Source organism: Loxodonta africana, chromosome 14 (genome assembly GCF_030014295.1).
Source record: "Loxodonta africana isolate mLoxAfr1 chromosome 14, mLoxAfr1.hap2, whole genome shotgun sequence".
Classification (NCBI taxonomy): Eukaryota; Metazoa; Chordata; class Mammalia; order Proboscidea; family Elephantidae; genus Loxodonta; species Loxodonta africana.
Genome location: NC_087355.1, coordinates 21,891,437 through 21,912,853, shown reverse-complemented (window position 1 = coordinate 21,912,853; position 21,417 = coordinate 21,891,437). Strand labels below are relative to the sequence as shown.

Sequence of the window (21,417 nt, the reverse complement as noted above, 5' to 3'; positions counted from 1 at the left end):
CATTTGTGGAAAGAAAGAGAAACAGGTGTGGGAGTGGGGGCGGAGGGAGCATTGTCTAATCACAGAAAACCACATGGAAAATCCTTGGCAATGGCAATGTAGTACAACCTGTTGTCTCTCACACTCAGTTAAATTTTGGTTGTTCCTAGTCACACTTTCTTTTAAAACAATTCATATATCTCATAAATTAATTACCAATGCAAGCAAAGGGTACTGTAGAATTTAAGCGGAATGAAATGTGCTTTACTCTTTAAACTTCTCTCTGAATTAAAACAAGGTTAATCTTGGTCCCATGGTGGCAGAACTAAATGAGAAAAGTCCTTCCTGTCTCCCTGCAGAGTACAGTACAATCCATAGCCCGTCAACACCCATTAAAGATTCAGATTCTGATCGATTGCGTCGAGGTTCAGATGGGAAGTCACGCGGACGGGGCCGAAGAAACAATAATCCCTCACCTCCTCCCGACTCTGATCTTGAGGTATGTCATTGCCAGCAACCCAAGTAGATAGCAAAGTGTCTCAGCAACTCAGGGGTGGTTTTATATACCTACTGTGTAAACAGCAGTGATCAGGATATCCAAACGTGTTTGTTCCTGCTTTGTCTTCCATGTTAATTATAGAGAAAGCATTTTTTTCTCTCTCTCTCATATTAATTATATGGTAAAGCAATTATTTATTTATTCTCTTTCATATTAACTATGTGGTAAAGCATTGGTTTATTTATCTCCAAGGAAATATAGTAAATTACGTAATTCTGCTTGAACAGAATTCTTTATCCTACTCTATGTAATTAGCATTTCAATTAAGTAAGTGTAATACTAAAACCGTTTAATAAAATCCACCTTGAAATTAAAGACACGCTTGTGTATATTGAGAAAGGAAAACCCGAAATGTTCTGACCTGAAACGGTAATCACCTTATGAGACATGTTTTGGTGGAGTTCAAAAGCAGGAGGGATTAAATAAGACCTTAAAGGGTGGTAGATTTCATAGCCTTGAATCCACTGCAGTTAGGTTTCTGCTTTTTGCCAAAGCGAAATCTGATGGTGGAAAACGTGATTATTTTGGCTGAAATGATGAATTTTTCCAGCAGAATCCATGTGTATGAGTATGTACTGGTGGGAGTGGGGAAGGGAAGAAGGAAGAAAGTAGGCTTGGGAGGCTTCCTGTGATGCCTCAAAGACCTTTTGAAAATGTGTTCTTTCAATTTCAATTCTGAGCACATCAAGAGGGTGTCTAAGTGGATGGGTGATGTGTCTGTGTGAGTTATTAAATACCTGTAATCCGAAGCCTTTGAAAACCTGGCAGAAACAACATATACTTCATCCATATGATAACAGCCCAATAGGTAACCTAAGGTGGAGGGGTGATGTAAAGTTTTAGTTTTTAACATGCGACTTCTTAATACTTGACTTGATAAGGTTAAAAGATAAGATTAGTTATTTTCACACTTCTTAATGAATAGAAGTCAGAGAGGAGGAAAAGATCAGTTTAATGATTTTTAATTGATTGCTGCCTATCCCTCTCTCAGAAACAATAAACAGAAGAGTTACAGCATATTTTTTGTTTATCCAGAACTGAGATGAGATGATACTACAGAAGTAGAAAGGACATATTTTATTGTCTCTTACCCGTGTTTATATTACTGCTCTAATGCAATTATCCTCTTGTACCTCACGTGAGGTGTTGTCTAGAAAAAAGCTGGGAGATACTCTTTGAAACAATTGTTCCTAAAAGAAAAGTAAAAAATTCAGTTTTTTTGTTTGTTTCCCATTTTAAGGCTACGTTTTAATGCTGAAATTAGCTGAAAGAGCAGATTTCTCCATCAAGGCAAAGACACATTAGTTTGGTTCTTTCTTTGTAGAGAGTGTTCATCTGGGACTTGGATGAGACGATCATTGTCTTCCATTCCTTGCTTACTGGGTCCTATGCCAACAGATACGGGAGGGTGAGTACCAAGAGGCGTCAGTTTTTAATGACTTTAAAGTGAATATGCCTGGAATTGATTTTTTTATGTCCAAATGGGTTTTCAGCCTCAAATAATAAATTTAAAATATAAAAAGAAAAATAACTCGATTTATTTCTATAATCATAGATAATGTAATACTTCATAATATAATCACATATATGTAAAGCAGAAACATGTAAGTAAACAAAAGAAGAGATTATTTTTAGGTCCTTAAGAATAAGAATATAAATAAGAATAAATTACATACAGTTTCAGATCCCAAAGAGTAAAAGTTACTGAATGCTATTCTAGGATAAAATATGAACATATATAGGAGATGCAGACAGATATTTTGTGTTGTACTGTTTTATTTGTTGCGGTCCTTATAGTCTTTTTATTCACCAAAAATGAATTCAGTGGAACAGATATTTCACTTGGTTTGTTGTCAGTGATTAGTGGTATTGGTATTTTATTTTCAAAGCACCTGTTATGAATAGCTTGCGAGGTCCCTTTGCTTTCAGGGCTAAATTTATTCCAACCATATGCGGCATTGGGCCTCTAAGTGGCAATAGGACCAATAAGTCCATGTTATAGTTGTTAAAATATTTATCTTGGTGTTGTAGGTGAGGAATAATATTGCAGACCACCTTCCATGAGTAAAACTTCAGTTTCATTGTGATGTATTTTGGGTTTCCCAAAACCTCGGAAATACCTTGGGTATATTGCTTGGTGATTTCAAATAATAGGCTTTTGAAATCTCCAGGCAGTATACCAAAAAAAAAAAAAGAACATATTATTTAAAATGGCTGTAGGTAATTTCCAAAACTATCCTATGAATATGGTATTTGTATTTTTTTAATTTTTAAAGAAATAATACTGCACATCTTAGGTGCTGGAAGCCGTTTGTTTAGATCCTTAGGAACCGAATTACTGTGTCTCAGTAACTCTAGGTGTTTCTTACAATTAAGTGTTAAAATTGAGACCCATAAAGTATACATGTCTCATTACAAATTTTACCTAGTAGTCATTCTTTCAACATATATTTATTTCAATAAATATATTTTGAGTGCCTGCTGTGTAGGGACAGTCTGGAGGTGAAAACTGGGAGAATTATCATTTGAACTTCATGGTCCAGATATCTTTCTTCTGACCCTAAAAATACACCAAATCAAAAAAGCATGAAAAATGTACCCCTGGGCATTTGTAAGAGCAAGAACATTCCAACATTTGAATTTCTGTTGAGAGATATCTGTAAAACACAATATGCTCCATCTTATTGTTGAGCAAACACGCTACAAGAAGTTGAAAACAGTGAACAAAAATGCAAATTATAAAAATAAGGCCACAGAACCTATGATTCAAAGAAATTCTCTATTATATGGCTGGCACATAGGAAAGATTCAATAAATATGAGCTGTGTTATTTTTGTGGAGCAGTGGTTAAGAGCTCAGCTGCTAACCAGAAGATCAGCAGTTTGAATCCACCAACTGCTCCTTAGAAAACCCTGTGGGGAAGTTCTACTCTGTCCCCTAGGGTCGCTGAGTCGGGTTTGGTTTTTTTGTTTCGTGTTGTTTTTGTGTTATTATTTCTATCAATACTATCATTACCTCTGTTTCTATAATAATAAAACTATAATAGTAAAACTGAAGCTCACCATGTAGTTAGTAGGAAGAATTTTGAAGAGATCTCTTTAATGGAGCCATCATAATGTGTTTCTACAACTAACTTCAGAGAAGAAAGCTGGCTTCTGGAACTCACCCAGAAGTGGTGAGAAGCGTAAACACGTAGAAAATGAGCATTTGAAAACTATCCAAGAAGTCTTAAATCTTTGAAAACTCTCACTCAGGGCCAGAACTCATCACATTCTGATGAATCCAAATTGATAACTGGGAGAGTTGTCTTGATCAGTGCTTTGTCAGCCATTGAAAAGGGCCAGCATTGAAAGGTGGTGGACAGCCTGTGACCTGCTGACCTTGTGTCAATCTTTGGCCATCAATTACTGGTTTCTACACTGGAATTCACACCTAACTTTGAAACCCTGGCTTCTTAGAATTCTTCACTTAGATTCTCAACAATCTCTAAACAAAACAATCACTGAACAATACCTTACAAATACCAGAGTTGTTTTCAGTTTAAAGTGTCAACCCATAGTATTTTGAGGCTCATCAAATAATTTCTGTTTAGCTTTCTCATACTAGCCGTGTGATAAAAAGTTTAATCACATATAATTTCCAGAAGCCAAATTTATATATCCTTTAAAGGTGGACAATTTAAATTTAAGCCCTTCGTTTTTAACTTGATAGAGACGGTGATTTTTCCATCTGGTCCCCAGGATTGTTTCAAGTGAAAACTTCAGAAAATTGTGCGTATAATTGGGTGGTTGGTTAATTGATTTTTAAGCAAACAACAGCAATAATAATAACAACAACTCTTGAAAAATGGAACCATAATTAGGACTATCCACAAAGAAAAAGATTGGATTGAAGGGCGTATGAGTGTGTATGTACCTGTGTATGTATGTGTCTTTGTACGAGTCAAAAGCTTTTGATTCAGAGAAGTAATCTGTAGTTGACAAACACTACATATATTATGGTATCTTGCTTTAGAAAGATAATTTTGACTCCTTTCACATTAGAGTAGGAAATGAATTCTCTGACCACCTACCATGTGCCAATCCTTAAGTGCTTTGCACACCTGGTTACATTATTTAAGCAGTATAACAATTTACTGAAATAAGTAATATTCCCATTTTACAGATGAAAGAAGTTGGGCTCAGGGAAGTTCTATGGTTTTCTACGACGGCAACATTTAAACTCAGGTCTACCTAGCTTTAAAACCCATGTGCATGTCCCTACTCTTCTAGGCTGCTTTATTGCTGCACTAAATCTTGCTACAATGAAACACTGGGCATCTGCTTGTCCCAGGTGCTGTTCTACACACAGGGTCCACAGTGGTGGCCAGAACAGCCAAGATCCCTGCTCTCACAGAGCTTCCAGTATGGTAGGGGAGACCTCAGACAATAAGTAAACTGGTGAAAACAGGCTGAGGTATTTACTAAGTGTGGGGGGAAGGTCTCCCTCAGGGCGACCTTGAGCTTGAGATCCGAGTGACCTGAAGGAAACCAGTCATGACAATCTGGAGAAAGAGTTCTAAGCAGAGGAAACAGCAAGTGCAGAGGCAGGAAAGGGTTAATGTGTGTAAGGGACAAGGAAGCCAGTATGGCTGAGCTTAGTAATGGAGATGGAGAGTCAAAAGACATGCAGTGACAGAAGGAGGGCAGATGACAAAAAGTTCTTCCCAGCCCTTGTCCAGTGGGTTAATCTCCTTGCGGGTGCACTGGAAAGTCATTGGAGGACTTCATGAGAAGAAGGAAGAAGACTTCATTTAGATTTTTAGATTGCTTTAGCTGCACATGGGATCCCTAGATGGTGCAAGCAGTTAACGTGCTCAGGTGCTAATGGAATGGTTGGTAGTTGGAATCCACCCAGAGGCACCTTGGAAGAAAGACCTGGCCACCTACTTCCAAAAAATATGCCACAGTTCTACTCTGATACATACCAGATCACCACGTGTCGGCGTTAACCTGACAGCAACTGGTTTTTTCAATTGATTTAGCTGCGCATAGAGAATAAATCATAGGGAGAAAAGGGTGACAGTGGGGAACCCACACAGAAGGTTTTAGCAATGATCTGACACACTGGCAGTGCAGATGGAGAGAACTGATTGGATTCTGGATTATGTTGAAAGTAGATCCAACAAGATTTGGAAATTATTTAAATTGGGGTCAGTGGAGGGTTGGCAAATAGCAGAGAAGGAGTGAAGAATGACTTCTAGGTATTTTTTCCTGAGCAACTGGAAAATGATTATGTTGTTTGCTGACACAGGGAAGAAATAATTTGGAGGGAACTTGAAACCTTAATTTTGGACAAACTTGAGATGCCTGGTAGACATCCACTTGGACCAGACAAGGAGGCAGTTGGAAAGTGAGCCTGGGGCATAGTGTTGAGTGCTCAGGGCTGGCGATGTCAGATTTAGCGTCACTGGTGCATGGCTCAGGATCAGAAGCTCCTCAGACGCTCTTAGTTTTATTTCTTCCTAAACATTTCAAGGGCAGTGGTGTTTCACTGGTAGAATTCTTGATTTCCACGTAGGAGACCCGATTTGACTCCTAGCCAATGTGCCTCATGTGCAGCCACCACCCATCTCTCAGTGGGTGCTTGTGTGTTGCTCTGATGCTGAAGAAGTTTCAGCAGAACTTTCAGACTAAGATGGACTAGGAAGAAAGGCCTGGTGATCTCCTTCCCTCAAATCAGCCAAAACCCTGTGGATCACAATGGTCCGATCCTGTTGTGCATGGGATTGCCATCAGTCAGGGGTCTGACTCATCAGCCACTAACAACAACAAACATTTCTTGCTTTTATGCTGGATGCTTATGGTCAGCCTGTTGTCCCATTGCCTGGAGGCATCGCTGCCTGGCAGGGTGACTTTTGAAGGTATTGCTGAGGATGTTGAATGGTAGGTAGCCTCTAGCCTGTAGGAAGACTACTCAAGTGCTATCTTCACTGGAGAACTGGAGACTTGGCAAAATTTGCCCCCAGATCTGATAATCATGCCTTGTAAAAATGTGTGGTTCATCAAGGATCTTTCCAAGTAATACTAATATAACCAAGCCAATCAGAAGGTCTTACACCTCTTTCATTTCCTCAGGACGCTGAGAAGTATGAAAGAAGTTTGGAGGCAAGCCATCTTTCTTGGAGCAGAGATTTAGTGGTGTTGGCGAGCATTGTCAAGGGGAGCGTGAGGCTGTGCCTTACTCTACGTGCATATAAAGAAATGAATGCCTGACAATGCGATCGCTGTTCTGTCTCTATGGGAACAGATACTTGAGAAGTAGCTTAGTCACAGTAGCTTAGGCAACTCAATGAGTAGCCCATTCAGTAAGGGGATACAGGATCTGGTTGATATAATGCAAAATTAGGGCGGGTTACAGCAATATGTACAAGAAAAAAAAGTTTGAGAATATCCCGCCTCCCGCGTAATCCTAGCTGTGGGAAGAAGGCATGTGGGCCATTATAAGGAAGTGTTGTTTTATAACAAAGGTGATAGGAACAAAAAGAGGGTGCTAGGTACAGTACCGGCTTGGCTGTGGAGGAAAAAGAATCAGCATCTTAGTAGTGGAGAAATGAAGTCCATGGGTGTTACTGTAAATTAGGATAATAATATCTGGCTGACTTGTTTTTTTGTTTAATGCATTTTAAATAGTTGCTTTCAAACTAAATCCAAATTCCCCGGTTTCACTGATGAAAACTAGTCTTGATTTTTTTTTCATTGAATGATCTCTTAAAAATAGACAATATAATCCAGTCGGTAATATCAAAGGGCATGCCCCAAATTTATATTTCAAATAAGTATTGTGCTGACATCCCAAGCATAGATTCTCTCTTGTGAGAGGATTTCCCCCAAGTTATCTATACCCAATAGCTTGATTGTTTCAATGCTTTTTAAATTGTTCATTAACACCTGTGTGTCACAGAGATTAGTGCTGAAATGGGTCTTAGAAGTCTCCTGCCACGTGCTTCATTTTACCCAAAAACAAAAACATGAATGCTTAAGACAACCAAAAGCTTAAAATTTTTAGCCATGGGCTCTAATCATTAAGATTAATGCCATCTCATTTAATTCAGTAGTAATACTCTGAAACTGCTTTTATTGAGCCCATTTTACAGATGAGGAAAGTGAGGCTGAGAAGGTTAGAGACCAGCATGTGAAAAACAGTACCATGTCTGGCATAAAATAAATATTCAATAAATGTTAGTTATATTTGAATATAGTTGAAACTTGACTGTCAAAAAAAAAAAAAAAAACTTGAATCTGGTGGAGTAGGAAATGAGGAACATGGTGCTAGTGTCTTCAAATTTATGAAGTACCAATATGCAATGCACCTTGTCATGTCATAGAAAAAGCATCAGGTTTGAATTTAAATACATCTGAACTCAACTTCAGGCTCTGACTGGTCAGATCCTTGGCCTTGGGCAAGTTATTTATTCTTACTGAGCCTGAGTTTCCTCAGCTATAAAACTGGCTACTTGACTTACAGAATTGTTTCCATGGATTCAAAGGCCCCAGAAAGTGTTTTTATTAATAGCAACAACCCAATTATAAGAACGTTGTCACCTCTTCATCTTGTAGCTGCTGTTCAGCATTTTTTAAAAAATGCACCAGGCTTCTAAGAGGATCTAGATTGTCATCATGAATTTAGGTCAACCAAACTCAGTATACTGATGAAGGAAAAATAATTTATCTAGACCTATTCATCAGAACACTCCTGGTGGCCTTAAAGATTGCTGTTCCTACTATTTTTAGGAGGCAACACCAGCTTTCAAAATCTTTGGAGGGATGACCTTCTTCCATGGTGGTTGGTAAACATGCTAAATTTTTAGCATGACTCCCAAACAGCAAGACACCCAGTGTCTTCTTTGGGTCTTAGAGGATCTGGTTACTTAAACAAAATGGGATGTCTTTTGGAACCTCTGCACTGGGGGTCAGCAAACTTTTTCTGTAAAGGGTCAAATAGTTTATTTTAGGCTTTGTGGGCCGTAAACGTCTGTCACAACTACTCTATTGCAGTGCAAAGCAGCCATAGAAAATAAATAAACATGGCAGTGTTCATGGTGGCATAGTGGTTAAGAGCTTGGCTGCTAACCAAAAGATCGACAGTTCAAATCCACCAGCAGCTCCTTGGAAACCCTATGGGGCAGTTCTGCTCTGTCCTATAGGGTTGCTAAGAGTTGAAATTGACTCGACGTTAACGGATTTTGTATGTTCTGATGACACTGTATTTATAAAATACATAGGTTCCCAAATTTGAATTTTGTGTAACATGCACCTGTCACAAAATATTCTTTTGATTTTTAAAAATACAGACTAGGCCTCTAGACCTGAAATTGACCACCTCTGCCTGCTTTTGTAGGGCCTTCAAGAAGAATATATGTCAGAGATTGTGTGTGGCCTGCAAAGCTAAAACATATATTGTCCGTCCAATTGCAGAAAAAGTTGCCAGCCCCCACTCCAAATTGTGCTCTGAATTTTGTGTTAATTAATTTTACTCCTCCTTTTTGGACACCAGGACAGTTGAACAACAGCCACACTGTGGTAGACTAGACGGTAAACTCAATGCAGCCATCGTGAATGTGCACCTGCGACACCAGTGAATCACAGGCCAGCATGTGAATTTGTGAGGGTAGATGAAACTGCTATAACAAGTAGGCCCAAATTGTGTGTTAGCCCAAACACAATAGAAATTTCTTTTTCTCATTTGACAGTCTAGAATGAGATATTTTGCTTGGTTGCTTGGTTTGAGGGAGGGATAAGGTTTAGTGCTGCAGATAACAGTTGTGCCATCTTCACTATATAGCTCACAAGGCTTTTCTGAACATTTTCATCTCCATTCTAGCCCACAGGGAGAAAAACATTGGGAGCATGAGTGTGAGGCTGAGCATGAGCTGGCACATACCAGCTCCACACTCATGCCATTTGTTAGAGTTCAGTTTCATGGCCATGGTGCAAGAAAAAGGGAGGCTGGGAAATTAGCCTAGTTTTGTGCCTAGGAGGAAAGGGATAGTGGATTTGAGTGCTCTCAGCCACAGTTCTCAACGTTTTGATGAGTGAAACCCAAAGCACAGTTTCAAAATCTCCTGTTAGCTTTGGCCCTTCCAACAGAGCCATGCCCAAAAGCCATGTGACAGGTCTGCTGGAGAGTGTTGTTGTTACATGCCTTCAAGTTGATTCCAACTCATAGTGACCCTATATGACAGAGTAGAACTCCCTCATAGGGCTTCCTAGGTACTAATCTTTATGGGACCCGATCCCCTGGTCTTTTTTCCCACAGAACTGCTGGTGAGTTCCAATTGCTAACCTTTTGGTTAGCAGACAAAGAATGCTTAACCACAGTGCTACTAGGGTGGCCAATTCAATGCCCAGAGGTGCTTCCCTGAGTTTCTTTTTTGCGTATCAATGCCAAGTTAGATCAAAAGGATGAAATAATTTATGGCTCCAAATAATAACTTTTGGGTACTGTGGAATGGCATAAAATCTAATCTCTTGAACAAACAAACAAAAACACACACCCTTTTGAATATCAGAGGGATTTCCAACTGAGAACACCTTCACACCTTTGCCTTTCCCTTATAGTTGCTCTCATTCCCTTATAGTTGCTCTCATTCCCTTATAGTTGCTCTCATTCCCTTATAGTTGCTCTCATTCCCTTATAGTTGCTCTCTTTCTCTCTGCCAGTCCCCTTGCTCCTAACTGGTAGTAATATATAACTGAAAGGTATGTTTTTGTCCCATTTTTGAATAAAGCCTTATTTTTCTCATTCATAAGTGCAAAAGGAAAGGCAGCAAAAAAATCAGGAATTATCGCTTCTTCCCATCTACCATACTGGCTTCCTACCATCAGCCCTTGCCCTCCCTTGCTCTGTGTCCTTGGGAAAAACTCCTGATCTTTGAGTCTCACTTGATCTACCTTCTCATCTGTAAAATAGAAGGAATCACAGAGCTGCTAGGAGAACAGTGGAAAGCACCTAGAGAAACACTAGTAGACTGTCCATAAACAAGTGTTGTTATTTTTTACTTCAGGGCTTCAGAGAAGGGAGTGGGCAACAGCTGTATATTTTATCGTTCGAGGTAGCAGAGAGGGCGAGGAGGAAACAGGGCCTAAAAAGTCAGAGAAATATTCTGCAAAAAGGCTGGATATCTATGAAGCCTATTTATATTATCACCAGTTGCCATCGAGTCGATTCCAAATGATGGCAACCCAATGTATGTCAGAGTAGAACTGTGCTCCATAGGGTTTTCAATGGCTGATTTTTTGGAATTAGATCACCAGGCGTTTCTTCCAAGATAAAGTCTATTTAAAAAAAAAAAAAAAAAAACCCAAACCTGTTGCCATCAAGTCGATTCCGACTCATAGCGACCCTATAGGACAAAGTAGAACTGCCTCAGAATTTCCAAGGAGCGTCTGGTAGATTCAAACTGCTAACCTTTTGGTTAGCAACCATAGCACTTAACCACTATGTGATCAGGGTTTCCAAAATCTGTTTAGAGGATCAGATTTGCGGTTGATGAACAGAAAAATGTGTTGTAATGGTAATAAAAATGTTCTACCTGTGTTCAGCATTTTACCATTTTCACTGCTATCTCATATTTGTTATCCCATTAGTTGCTTCTGTTTTACCAATGAGGAAGCTGTGGCTCAGAAGAATTAAATCATTCACCCGAGGAAATATATCTATTTACTGGCAAAACCAAGAATGTAATCTAGTCTTCTGATTAGGCTATTGCTTTCAAAGGAGGGTTGCAGAGAACATTGAGAGCCAGGATTTTGTGCTGTGGGCATTGGGATACCATGAACGATATGAAAACAGTAGAGTAACATGATGGAGGTGTACAATTTGGAAGATTAATCTGATGGCAAAGAAGATTATTGCAGGCCTCCTGGTAGGAAATAATAAAGGCCTAAGAAAGCGGCTGTAACACTAGAAAGGAATGAGAGATAGGAGAGTGGTTACAAATGAAAGCTTGATAGGTCTTTTGATTGGATTTAAATGTTTAGCCTTTTCCTTGGCACTGCATGGGGCCCTATGTGTTGAAGCCAATTTGGCCAGGTCCACCCTGGTTCTTCCTCCCTCTTTGAACCACTTCTTGGCAGGTGTCCCCTGTTTGGGACTCATTGGGTTTTCTCCATAATCAAAATTAATCTTTGGAATGGTGAAGCTCTTTTTCTTGTTCTCTACTTTGGTATTATTTTCATGATGTTGAAAGGGAGCCTCTTAGGTAAGGAGAAAATTCAGCAGTGAGTATCACATATCTAATCAGTAAAAATGACTGATTAGCCCCACCACAGATTTGCAGTTTTATTATTTAATTTTTTTTTTTTATCATTCAGGCAATATTTCACCTATGATTTATTTTTTACATGCATATGTACTCTCATAGTAATCCAGATTGTTTCTTAATTGGCATCAGAACTATCTCCAGCTCCCAAAACTTGACATTTCATGCCAGCTGTTCAGTGATAAACCAAAACGAAACTCGTTGCTGTTGAGTTGATTTCTCAAAGCAACCGTATAGGACAGAGTAGAACTGCCCCATAGAGTTTCCAAGAAGTGCCTGGTGGATTTGAACTGCTAACCTTTTGGTTAGCAGCCATAGCTCTTAACCACCATGCCCAGGGTTTCCTGTTCAATGAAAGGGCCTTATAAATTTGCAAAATGTTCATGTCCCATTGGTGGCATTGATAACTTTAAATAGTTGGAAAGATAACATTGAAACCTTTGAGTCTCATAGGTTGTACATCTCATTTGCCATGACACTTTAGTGTTTTTAAAAGAAATAACATTTTAGCATACTTTTTTTTTTCCTTTTCTTAGATAAGGGAACTAATTTGTGAAAAAAAAAAAAAAACTGTGAAGTTTACCCTTAATCCTCCCCTTGTGAGCAGCCACATGGGGCCTTGAAAACAAGTCAGTCATGAACTCAGAGTGCCCGATCCTGTTTTTCAGCTTCTTTTTCCCCTAAAGCAAAAGATCCTGAATGGGGAGAATTTTTAAATGCATTCAGTCCCTGCTCATGGCTGTAATATTAGGATTTAAATAAGTCATTACTTAAGAGATTCAAAACTGGTATTTTTTTTTCTTTCACTTGATTGATACCACCCAGAGATTTGTGCTTGATTTGAGCATACTTTACAAGATTTTCCTATTGAGCTCCAAATCCTAATAAACCTGCTTACATTGTTAGCACTACACCTGGCTGGGCCGCGACAACTCTCAGTAATTACATGCCAATGGAGGCTTAAATGCCCAAGTAGGATCAGTGCACATAGATTTAGGAACCTGATCTTTTATTCCACAAATTTAAAACGTAACTACTGCACCCTAGGATCTTGCCACACTTTCTGAGAGAGCCGAACCATCTCCTAGCAGATCTTTCTAGCCAAAGATGAATTCTTTATCATTTTTTTTTAAACATAATATATTCTACTTTGTGATCCAACGTTGACTAGCAATTGCTAGGAGTTGGTGTAGATTTCTAGTCTTATGGATGTAACGGGGTACGTATTCCAATAGAAGAGTTGTAATGGACATTTATCCTACATTGAAAATGTTCTTATCATTTGAACGTTATTGTTGTTGTTAGCTGTTGTCGAGTCTGCCCCCAACTGCTGGCAACCACACACACAACAGGCTGGACATCGTGATCCATAGGGTTTTCACTGGACATCGTGATCCGTAGGGTTTTCACTGGCTGATTTTCAGAAGTAGATCGTCGTGCCTTTCTTCCTAGTCTGTCTTAGTCTGGACGCTCTGCGGAAACCTGTTCAGCGTCATAGCAACACGCAAGCCTCCGCTGACAGATGGGTGGTAGCTGCACATGAGATGCATCGGTCAGAAATCACACCCAGGTCTCCAGCATGGAAGGCAAGAATTCTACCCCTGAACCACCAATGCCCAAGGTGAACATTAGTAAAAAGATGATAATAAAAAAAGAAACAAAATTCACATTTTTTGTTTTTTTTCACTAAGATAAAACCCTAACCCCATAGGTACTATGCAGAACCCAATTACTAACTCAGAATGTGGTAGCTATCCAAAATTGTTACAGTGACTTAGGTATTAAGATATTTCTTAAATGTCTCAACTTTGAGAATTTAAATTAAGCACATTTATATTGTTGTAAACATTTTCTTTATCTTATTGTTACGTTTTCGGCTTTTCAGTTTGGAAAAATTTGATGGTAAAAGAAGAGTAAAAAGGAAAAATGTGCAAGAGTGTGTAACAAGGAACCAGACCTACATTAAAAATAGGAACAGTTTTTCTTTTAACACTTTACTGATATATCTAAGCAATAAGGAGAAACTGCTTCCTCATTAACAGTTTAGTGCTATTTTTAGTTGCTCTTTTGGTTCTCAGAGTAAAACTGAAATGACCATAATTCATTCTTTTTATACTACACAAGATCTAATGGACTATTTGGCAGTTGTGGCATTGTTAAATCAAAACTAAAAATCTTGGACTGTATCTTTTAAAACATAGTTACATAAAAGGTAGAGATGTTTTCATGGTTTGATGAATAGGTTAGCTCTAAGGTTTCTAGAGAAAGGAGAAGGTACTTTGTTTTTATACCCAGAAAAGCATTCTGGATCACATTCCAAAAACCCACAAGAGATAAATAGGTTTTCCTCGAGGCTCAAAGGATCATGGACACTCTGTGCCAAAAGTAGAATTTTTGAGAAAGTAAATGAAACTGGGTTAATAAAATCATATTTGAAACGCCCTCCCTTATGTAGGGTGTTGATGTTTGTCACTAAATTGCCATTTAACGCTAGGGAGAGAGGGGTGTTACAGTATTTTCTTGGCTCTTCGTGATCGTTCTGTTCAGTGGATAACTACCCTTTCCTAGCAGGCAGAACTGTGGGATTTACATGAGACTAGCATGGTTCCTTTTTTTTTAGCATCTTTAAATATTTCCTGACAGTAATGTGTGAAAATGATGGTGGGCAGGTAGCGGGCTTCAGGAATAGGAAATCACAGACAGGTAACTGGTAAAAGACAAGCAGCAAGAGCAAGCAGGAAACATGCGAATGTGTCTATAAGTGAATCGTGGGGCTCTTCAGCCTCTGTACAATGTGGTGATACACACTCTGGCTGCTGGTGACTGAGACTAAGGAACACAGAACAAATTTGATGGGGCTGGCCGGCACTGCAGGGAGCTGTCACCAGTTGTTGACTAGTTGGCTCTGACTCGTGACGACCCCATCCACGTACAACAGAATGAAGCTGCCCTGCCCTGAGCCATCGCCACAATCAGTATACATTGTTGTGGTCACTGTGCATTTTGAGTATCTTCCAATCTAGAGGGCTCATCTTCTGGCACCGTATCAGACAGTATTCTCTTGTGATCTATAGGGTTTTCATTGTTGATTTTTGGAAGTAGATTGCCAGGCCTTTCTTCCTATTCTGTCTTAGTCTGGAAGCACCTCTGAAACCCATCCACATGGTGACCCTACTGGTATTTGAAATTCTGGTGGCACAGATGCCAGCATCATAGAAACACACAAGTCACCACAGTACAACAAACTGACAGACGGGTGGTGGTGGTGGCCCATACAGGGAATGAACCTGCAACCTTGACGTCACAGGGAGAGGGATGATCTATGGTGAAGAGTCCTTGATGGTACCAAGAGGACATGATAAGGCTCTGGCTTAGCTGGCTGTAAGCAGATGAGAGTGTAAAAGGTGTTTCGTGAAGCAGACAAACTTGCTGAATTTACAGGAAAATTATATATTCTTATGCAGTGCTCTTAGTAAATTAGAATGCTTGGATACTTTATGTGTTGTTCTTTAAAATCACTATAAACTTTACATTGCAGTCCTCTCTCCTGGCTTTGCTCTGGCTCACCAACAAACCAACCAACCTAGTGCCGTCAAGTCTATTCTGACTCATACTGACCCTGTAGACAGAGTAGAACTGCACCATAGGGTTTCCAAGGAGTGGCTGGTGGATTCGAACTGCCAAGCGTTAGGTTAGCAGCCATAGCTCTTAACCACTGCACCACCAGGACTCCCGTTTGTTTTGGCTAGGATCACTAAACAACTCTGACATGGTTTGCTTTAGCTGTCCAGTCGATAAAATTAAATACCCCTTTTCTCTCTTCCTTCATGTCTGGTGGTCCTCTTCATTACCAAGAAGCTTTATTAGTACCTTCTGGGAGAACCAGTGTTCACAGTGCAAGTTCCCAGTTCAGCTTCCACCGAAATCAGCTTTTAGTCCTCATCAGTTAGTGATGAATGGGCTCTTAAAAACATGGCCCGCTCAAAAATAATGGCATGAGGAACCATGTGAAGAATCCTGGAGAGAGTGCCTTGATGTAATAAGTAGAGTCTAATTCTCTTTTGTACTCGTGACTCCTCAAGGGTGGTGCTGCAGAGTGGTGAGTGTCAACTGCAGCAGTAATCCCTTACTCCATCCTCCTGGGTATTAAGAGAATGGCTCTTATCCTTAAAGAGCCTGAAATGCACATCTAATTTGAACGCAGAAAGTTAATGTCTATTTTTGTAGCCGGAGCATGGAGTCCTGTGTCTGGACTGACCTACAGCTGTTGTTGTAGCAATAAATGGTAAAAATAATAGTGAGGAGGAGGAGGAGGAAAAGAAAAATGAGGAGGAGAAGAGCAATAATGAGAGTGGCAGTAACAGCGACAGCTCCTTACTGTTTGTCAGGCACTATGTTCAGAACTCTGGGTTGTTTTGTTTTTTATGTTCAGGATTTTAAATATTTAATCTTTAAAATCAAACCCATTTCCCCATTTTACCGATAAGGGACTTGAGGCCCAGAGGTTAAGTAACTTAGTCACTGTCACATATACAACTCATGCATGGCAAAGTTAGAATTCCTACCTAGGCTATATGGCTACAAAGCTCACGGCAGGACCATCATGAGAGGATACACTTCATGCCCCTCTAACCTGCGTGGAGTCCTTAGGTGGTGTAAACAGTTAAGCACTCAGCTGCTAACTGAAAGGTTGGGCATTTGAATCCACCCAGAAGGCTCCTTAGAAGCAAGGACGGCGAGACTATGTTCCACTTACTTTGGACATGTTATCAGGAGGGATCAGTCCCTGGAGAAGCACATCATGCTTGGTAAAGTGGAGGGTCAGCGAAAAAGAGGAAGACCTTCAACGAGATGGATTGACACAGTGGCTGCAACAATGGGCTCAAGTGTAGCAATGATTGTGAGAATGGCACAGGACCGGGCAGTGCTTCGTTCTATTGTACAAGGGTCACTATGAGTCAGAACCGACTCAGTGGCACCTAACAACAAGAGGCACCTCTGAAGAAAGCCCTTCTGAGAAATCAAGCGTTGACAACCCTCTGGATCACATTCTACTCTGGCATATATGGGGTCACATGATTCATAATTGACATGACCTCAATGGGTTGGTAACTTGTATGCAGGAGCTCTTTGCCTACAGACAATAAGTACAATCATTTTAGAAGAAAATCCTTCAATTTCTGTGACATGTAGCAAAAGATTGCCCCTGGCTAATGCCTTGTGTTGGGCCTAGCATTAGGCTTAGTTCAGTCAAGAGATGAACCAGATGGCTGCGTCGTAAGCTCTGTGTCCAAGGAAGCTTCATGGCTTGTCCTCCTGATAGAAGTCCTAGGCTGAAGTGCAGAAGCAAAACGTGCAGCCCTGCAGGAAGCCACAGCGCCTTCCTCTGTGGTTGAATCTTGGTAGCTTTCTGGATTGCTACATACTGTACTTCGTAAAAAGTGCGTTTTTAACGATGCCGAGAGTTTATCGAATCCCCCTAGCTCATCTAAGAAGCAAAACAGGGCAACGAGAGGCCAATTTCAAGTCCTCAGATGCTCCAGCACCCACATGTGTTTATAGATGACCCTTTGTTGTGCACTGCAAACTGGACTATAGATACCCACCGTGTGAATCAAAGGCTGACAGCCATCAGTCTCTTTAGAGGCTGTATTTAGTAACATTCAGCATTTCTGTGTGCTGCTCTTGTCTAGAATTTTCTTTTTTAACATTTCTGTCACATGAAGATATAGTGAAGTAAGAAGAATTCTGTGACCAAAAACATACTTTGAAAAACCACAAATAGGCCACATGGTTAGGAATTTATAGGTGTTTTGTGCTTGTTGAAGTGTTCGGAGTTTTCCTAAAAGAGATGGGAGAATGGAATGGGATTAGAGAGCTCCTGAGCATGGAGCAGAGAGCTCAGGGAAGGAGAAATTTGCAGATATCCACAGAAGAGACAAGAGGCAGGGCGGGGGGGGGGGGGGGAATATCAAGGGCAGTGAGGACAAGGAAGGCATAAAAGTCAAGTCCAAGTGGTAGGATTTAGTAATTGATTTAATATGAGGGTAAAGAGAGGTCGTTTGGGAGAACACCAGCATTTGGGGTACTAGGGTGCCATTCTCCTAAAGGAGGAATACAATAGATTTCCAGGGAAAACATGATGAATCAACTTGCAACACACTGAGTTTCAGGTGTTCTATGGGACAATCAATTGGAAATTGGAAATTGATTGACGTATGAATCTACAATTATGAACTGGGCCAAAGATCTAATAAAAGGGGGGTGAGGTGGCGGCTGAATCCATGAGTGTGTTAGAGTCTTCAAGACAGCCTGAATATAGAAAGGAATGGATGAAAACAGAGCCTGAAGGACCAACACTATTTAAGGAGTAGATAGACGATGGACAATCAGATTTTAAGAAGAAGCCCAGAAAAAGTTGATGATGTCACAGACACAAGGGGAGGAGAAATGTCAAGAAGAGAATAGATAGCAGATGCCACAGAGGGGTCAAATCCGGAAAAGAATGGAAACATTTGGTAACGAGGTTTATTTAAAATGAGGTGTTACTTTGAAATGGGGCAAAGCTCTAAATAATTCTTCAAAAGCGATTAACAATGGTGTTTTAAAAGCAATTATTTCATTTCAATTTGGTATTGTAAAGCACAGGAAAAGATTAAGCTAAAGACATGGTGATTCTGAAGTTTCTGTTTCAGTCTAAACATTTGTTTATTTGTTTTTCTTCCTCTAAATATGCCAGAATAAACCATCAAACTACAATGTATTTATTAGCTGTTCAATATAGGCTTTTGTCACATTCGACTGAGACATGTCTTAAAATTTTAAAAGGTATTGAAAGAAAAAAAAAATAGCTGCTGAGGTTGCTTATGTACGACCAAAAACCTCATGGGATATGGATTCTTCGTTTGGATGTTTAGGGTCATGGTTTCATGGGACATCCCAGTTAATTGGCCCAATGACATGGTTAGTGCTTCTGTTCTACCTCCTAGTATGATGCTTAGTGTCTGGAGTTTTAGAAGCTTGCAGGCAGCCATCCAGGGCTATCCGACAACAACTGGTCTCTGTTCACCTGGAGCAACAAAGATACAGAGTTAGGAATAGGAGGAGGATATGGAATGTGAGGCTGATTGCCTCCATGAACAACTGCCTCATTTGCCGTGAGACCAGAAGAACTAGATGGTGCCCAGCTACCACTACCGAACATTCCACAGAAGAATCCTGATCAAAAGGGGGAAAATGCAGGACAGAATTGTAAATTCTCAGGGACTTTCTGGAGCCATGAAGGTTGGATGAAACCCTGAAGCTCTTGCCCTGAGGTAATCTTTAAACCTTAAACTAAACATATCCTCTAAAATCTTCTTAAAACTGAATAATAGTTTAGCTTAGTTAAAAAAAAAAAAAGTCTGCCTTGAGCATTGTACTTTTTTAAGAACTATTTATATGGGATCAAATTGACAACAGCAACTCAAATGATTAGATAGGAACCTTAGGGGGCAGTGAATTTATGTTAATGGGGGAGGAACAGCTCAGAAAAGGAGGATGAGAATGGTTACACAGCTCAAAGAATGTAATCCAGGTCGCTAAATGGTACTTGTAGAAACTGTTGAATTGGTGTATGCTTTGTTGTGTATATTCTCAACAACAATAAAATTTAAAAAAGGTATTGAAAGACTATTGCAACAGCACCGGAAAATAAAATCTAACCTCTATATGAGAACTTCAGTTGCTACAATGTGTAAGCAAATCTGTGGCCTCAGATAATCTATCTGCCCTTTTGCTGTTTTCTTCTTAGTAAAATACTGAGGGTTAGAGCGCTGTTCCACGAGCAGATTGCAACACCTTGGGCACTCAGTGTTCAGCATCTTACATCAAAAGATGCCTCTCGTTGTTGTTGTTAGCTGCCATGAAGTCGGCCCCCAACTTGTTGCCACCTCATGCAAAACGGAACCAAATGCTGCCAGGTCTTGCGCCATTCCCGTGATTGGTCGCAGATCAGACCATTGTGATCCATACGGTTTTCCTTTGCTGATTTTTGGAGGTACATCACTGGGCCTTTCTTCCTAGTCCATCTTAGCCGGAAAGCTCCCCTGAAACCTGTTCAGCATCATGGCAACATGCAGGCCTCCACTGACTGATGGGTGGTAGTGGCATGTGAGGTGCGTTGGTTGGGAATTGAACCTGGGTCTTCCGCATGGAAGGCAAGTATTCTGCCACTGAACTGCCACTGCCCTCCAGATGGCCTCTAGAGCACTGCTTTTCAAACTGTAGCTGCTGACACGTTGGAAGGTTATGAAATGGAAAATACCAGAGTGCACTTGTTTTGAGAAACTTCCAGTTCAGGGTGTGTGTGTGTGAGAGAGAGAAAGATATTAATAGGTCATGGTGTAAAAATGTATTTTTTTTACTGTGGGCTAGGGTTTAAAAAATGTTTGAAAAACACTGCTTTAGAGAAGAGTCCCTTCCTATTCTAAAATTCCTTCATTTGAGTTAACTCTCAGACTGTTCTTTTGATGTAGCAAACAATACCATGGAGTGGCAGGTATAAAAACTTTTAAGCAATGACAGCTAATAACAAAAGAAAATAACATTAAAAGGTAAATAAGGCCAACATCTGTGTTGTATTTGACCAGAAGATTGAACAAGCCTTTAAAATTTATTAGTATTCCAACAAGCAAGTCGTTACTGTAATTTATGAAGAAAAGTCAAAGTACGCTATATATTAACAAACAAGAGAGTAATTCTTTTGATGGCCATATAAATAAGCAACTGTATCAAGAAGAAATAATACTTTTCCAGAAGTAACAATACCATGGCACATAAAGTCCAGAATTGGCAATTAAATAAATGTGGTGAGTCTCTTCACCCTTGCCACATAAAAAGATTCATTGACATAGTTATGAGACAAGTCAGTGTATTTTTATTGGCCTGAACTAGAGGGACTAAACACCTTAGTCAGGTGTTTTGTTTTAGAAACAGCTGTTTGAACTTGTCCTGCTGGTTAATTCTGCTGTTAGGTACATCTGAGGATTTGCTTTTTCCAGCATACTTACTGATACTTAGAATCCTTGTGAGCAGCAATTTCTTATAAAACCAAAAATAAAAAGGAGTTTTTTTTCACTCATTTGTAAACTCATCGTGGCTAATTGAGAGACAAATTTATTTGTTATTCCGTGTGAGAATAAGGAGCATGGTGTCTCAGTGGTTAAGCACTACGGCTGATAACCAAAAGGTCGGCAGCTCGAATCCACCAGTTGCGCCTTGGAAACCCTATGAGTTTTACTCTTTCCTATAGGGTTGCTGTGAGCTGGAATCGACTCAGTGGATTTGGATTTTCTTTTTTTGATGTGAGAATAATATGTTTGCCATCTGGCTGTCTGATTTATTCCATGAGAAAACTGAGGCTGGGAGAGGTTAAATAAGGAGACTAAAGTGTGAGGGCAAGGGAAGGTCCTGGTTTCCAAGTCTAGAGCTCTTCTTCTACCACTTCTTGCTACTTCCCAAAGAGCATGAAGAGATGGAACTGGAGGTAGATATTCAAGGGTGTGATAGACTTTAGCTGAATGGAGATTAGGAGGTA

The 21,417-nt window shown here is 39.9% G+C and overlaps 1 protein-coding gene across 16 annotated transcripts in view; it reads left to right on the top strand.

Moving 5' to 3' along the window:
* EYA1 (EYA transcriptional coactivator and phosphatase 1) overlaps positions 1-21,417 on the top strand; it is a 439,803-nt gene that overhangs the window by 363,649 nt on the left and 54,737 nt on the right. For 15 of the 16 annotated variants that reach the window (XM_064267819.1, XM_064267821.1, XM_064267820.1 and 12 more), the window contains 2 exons: positions 339-478; positions 1,863-1,946. In XM_064267819.1, coding sequence (XP_064123889.1) covers positions 339-478; positions 1,863-1,946 — 224 coding nt within the window. The remainder of the gene's footprint in view (positions 1-338; positions 479-1,862; positions 1,947-21,417) is intronic. The other variant, XM_064267816.1, reaches the window with a different exon arrangement.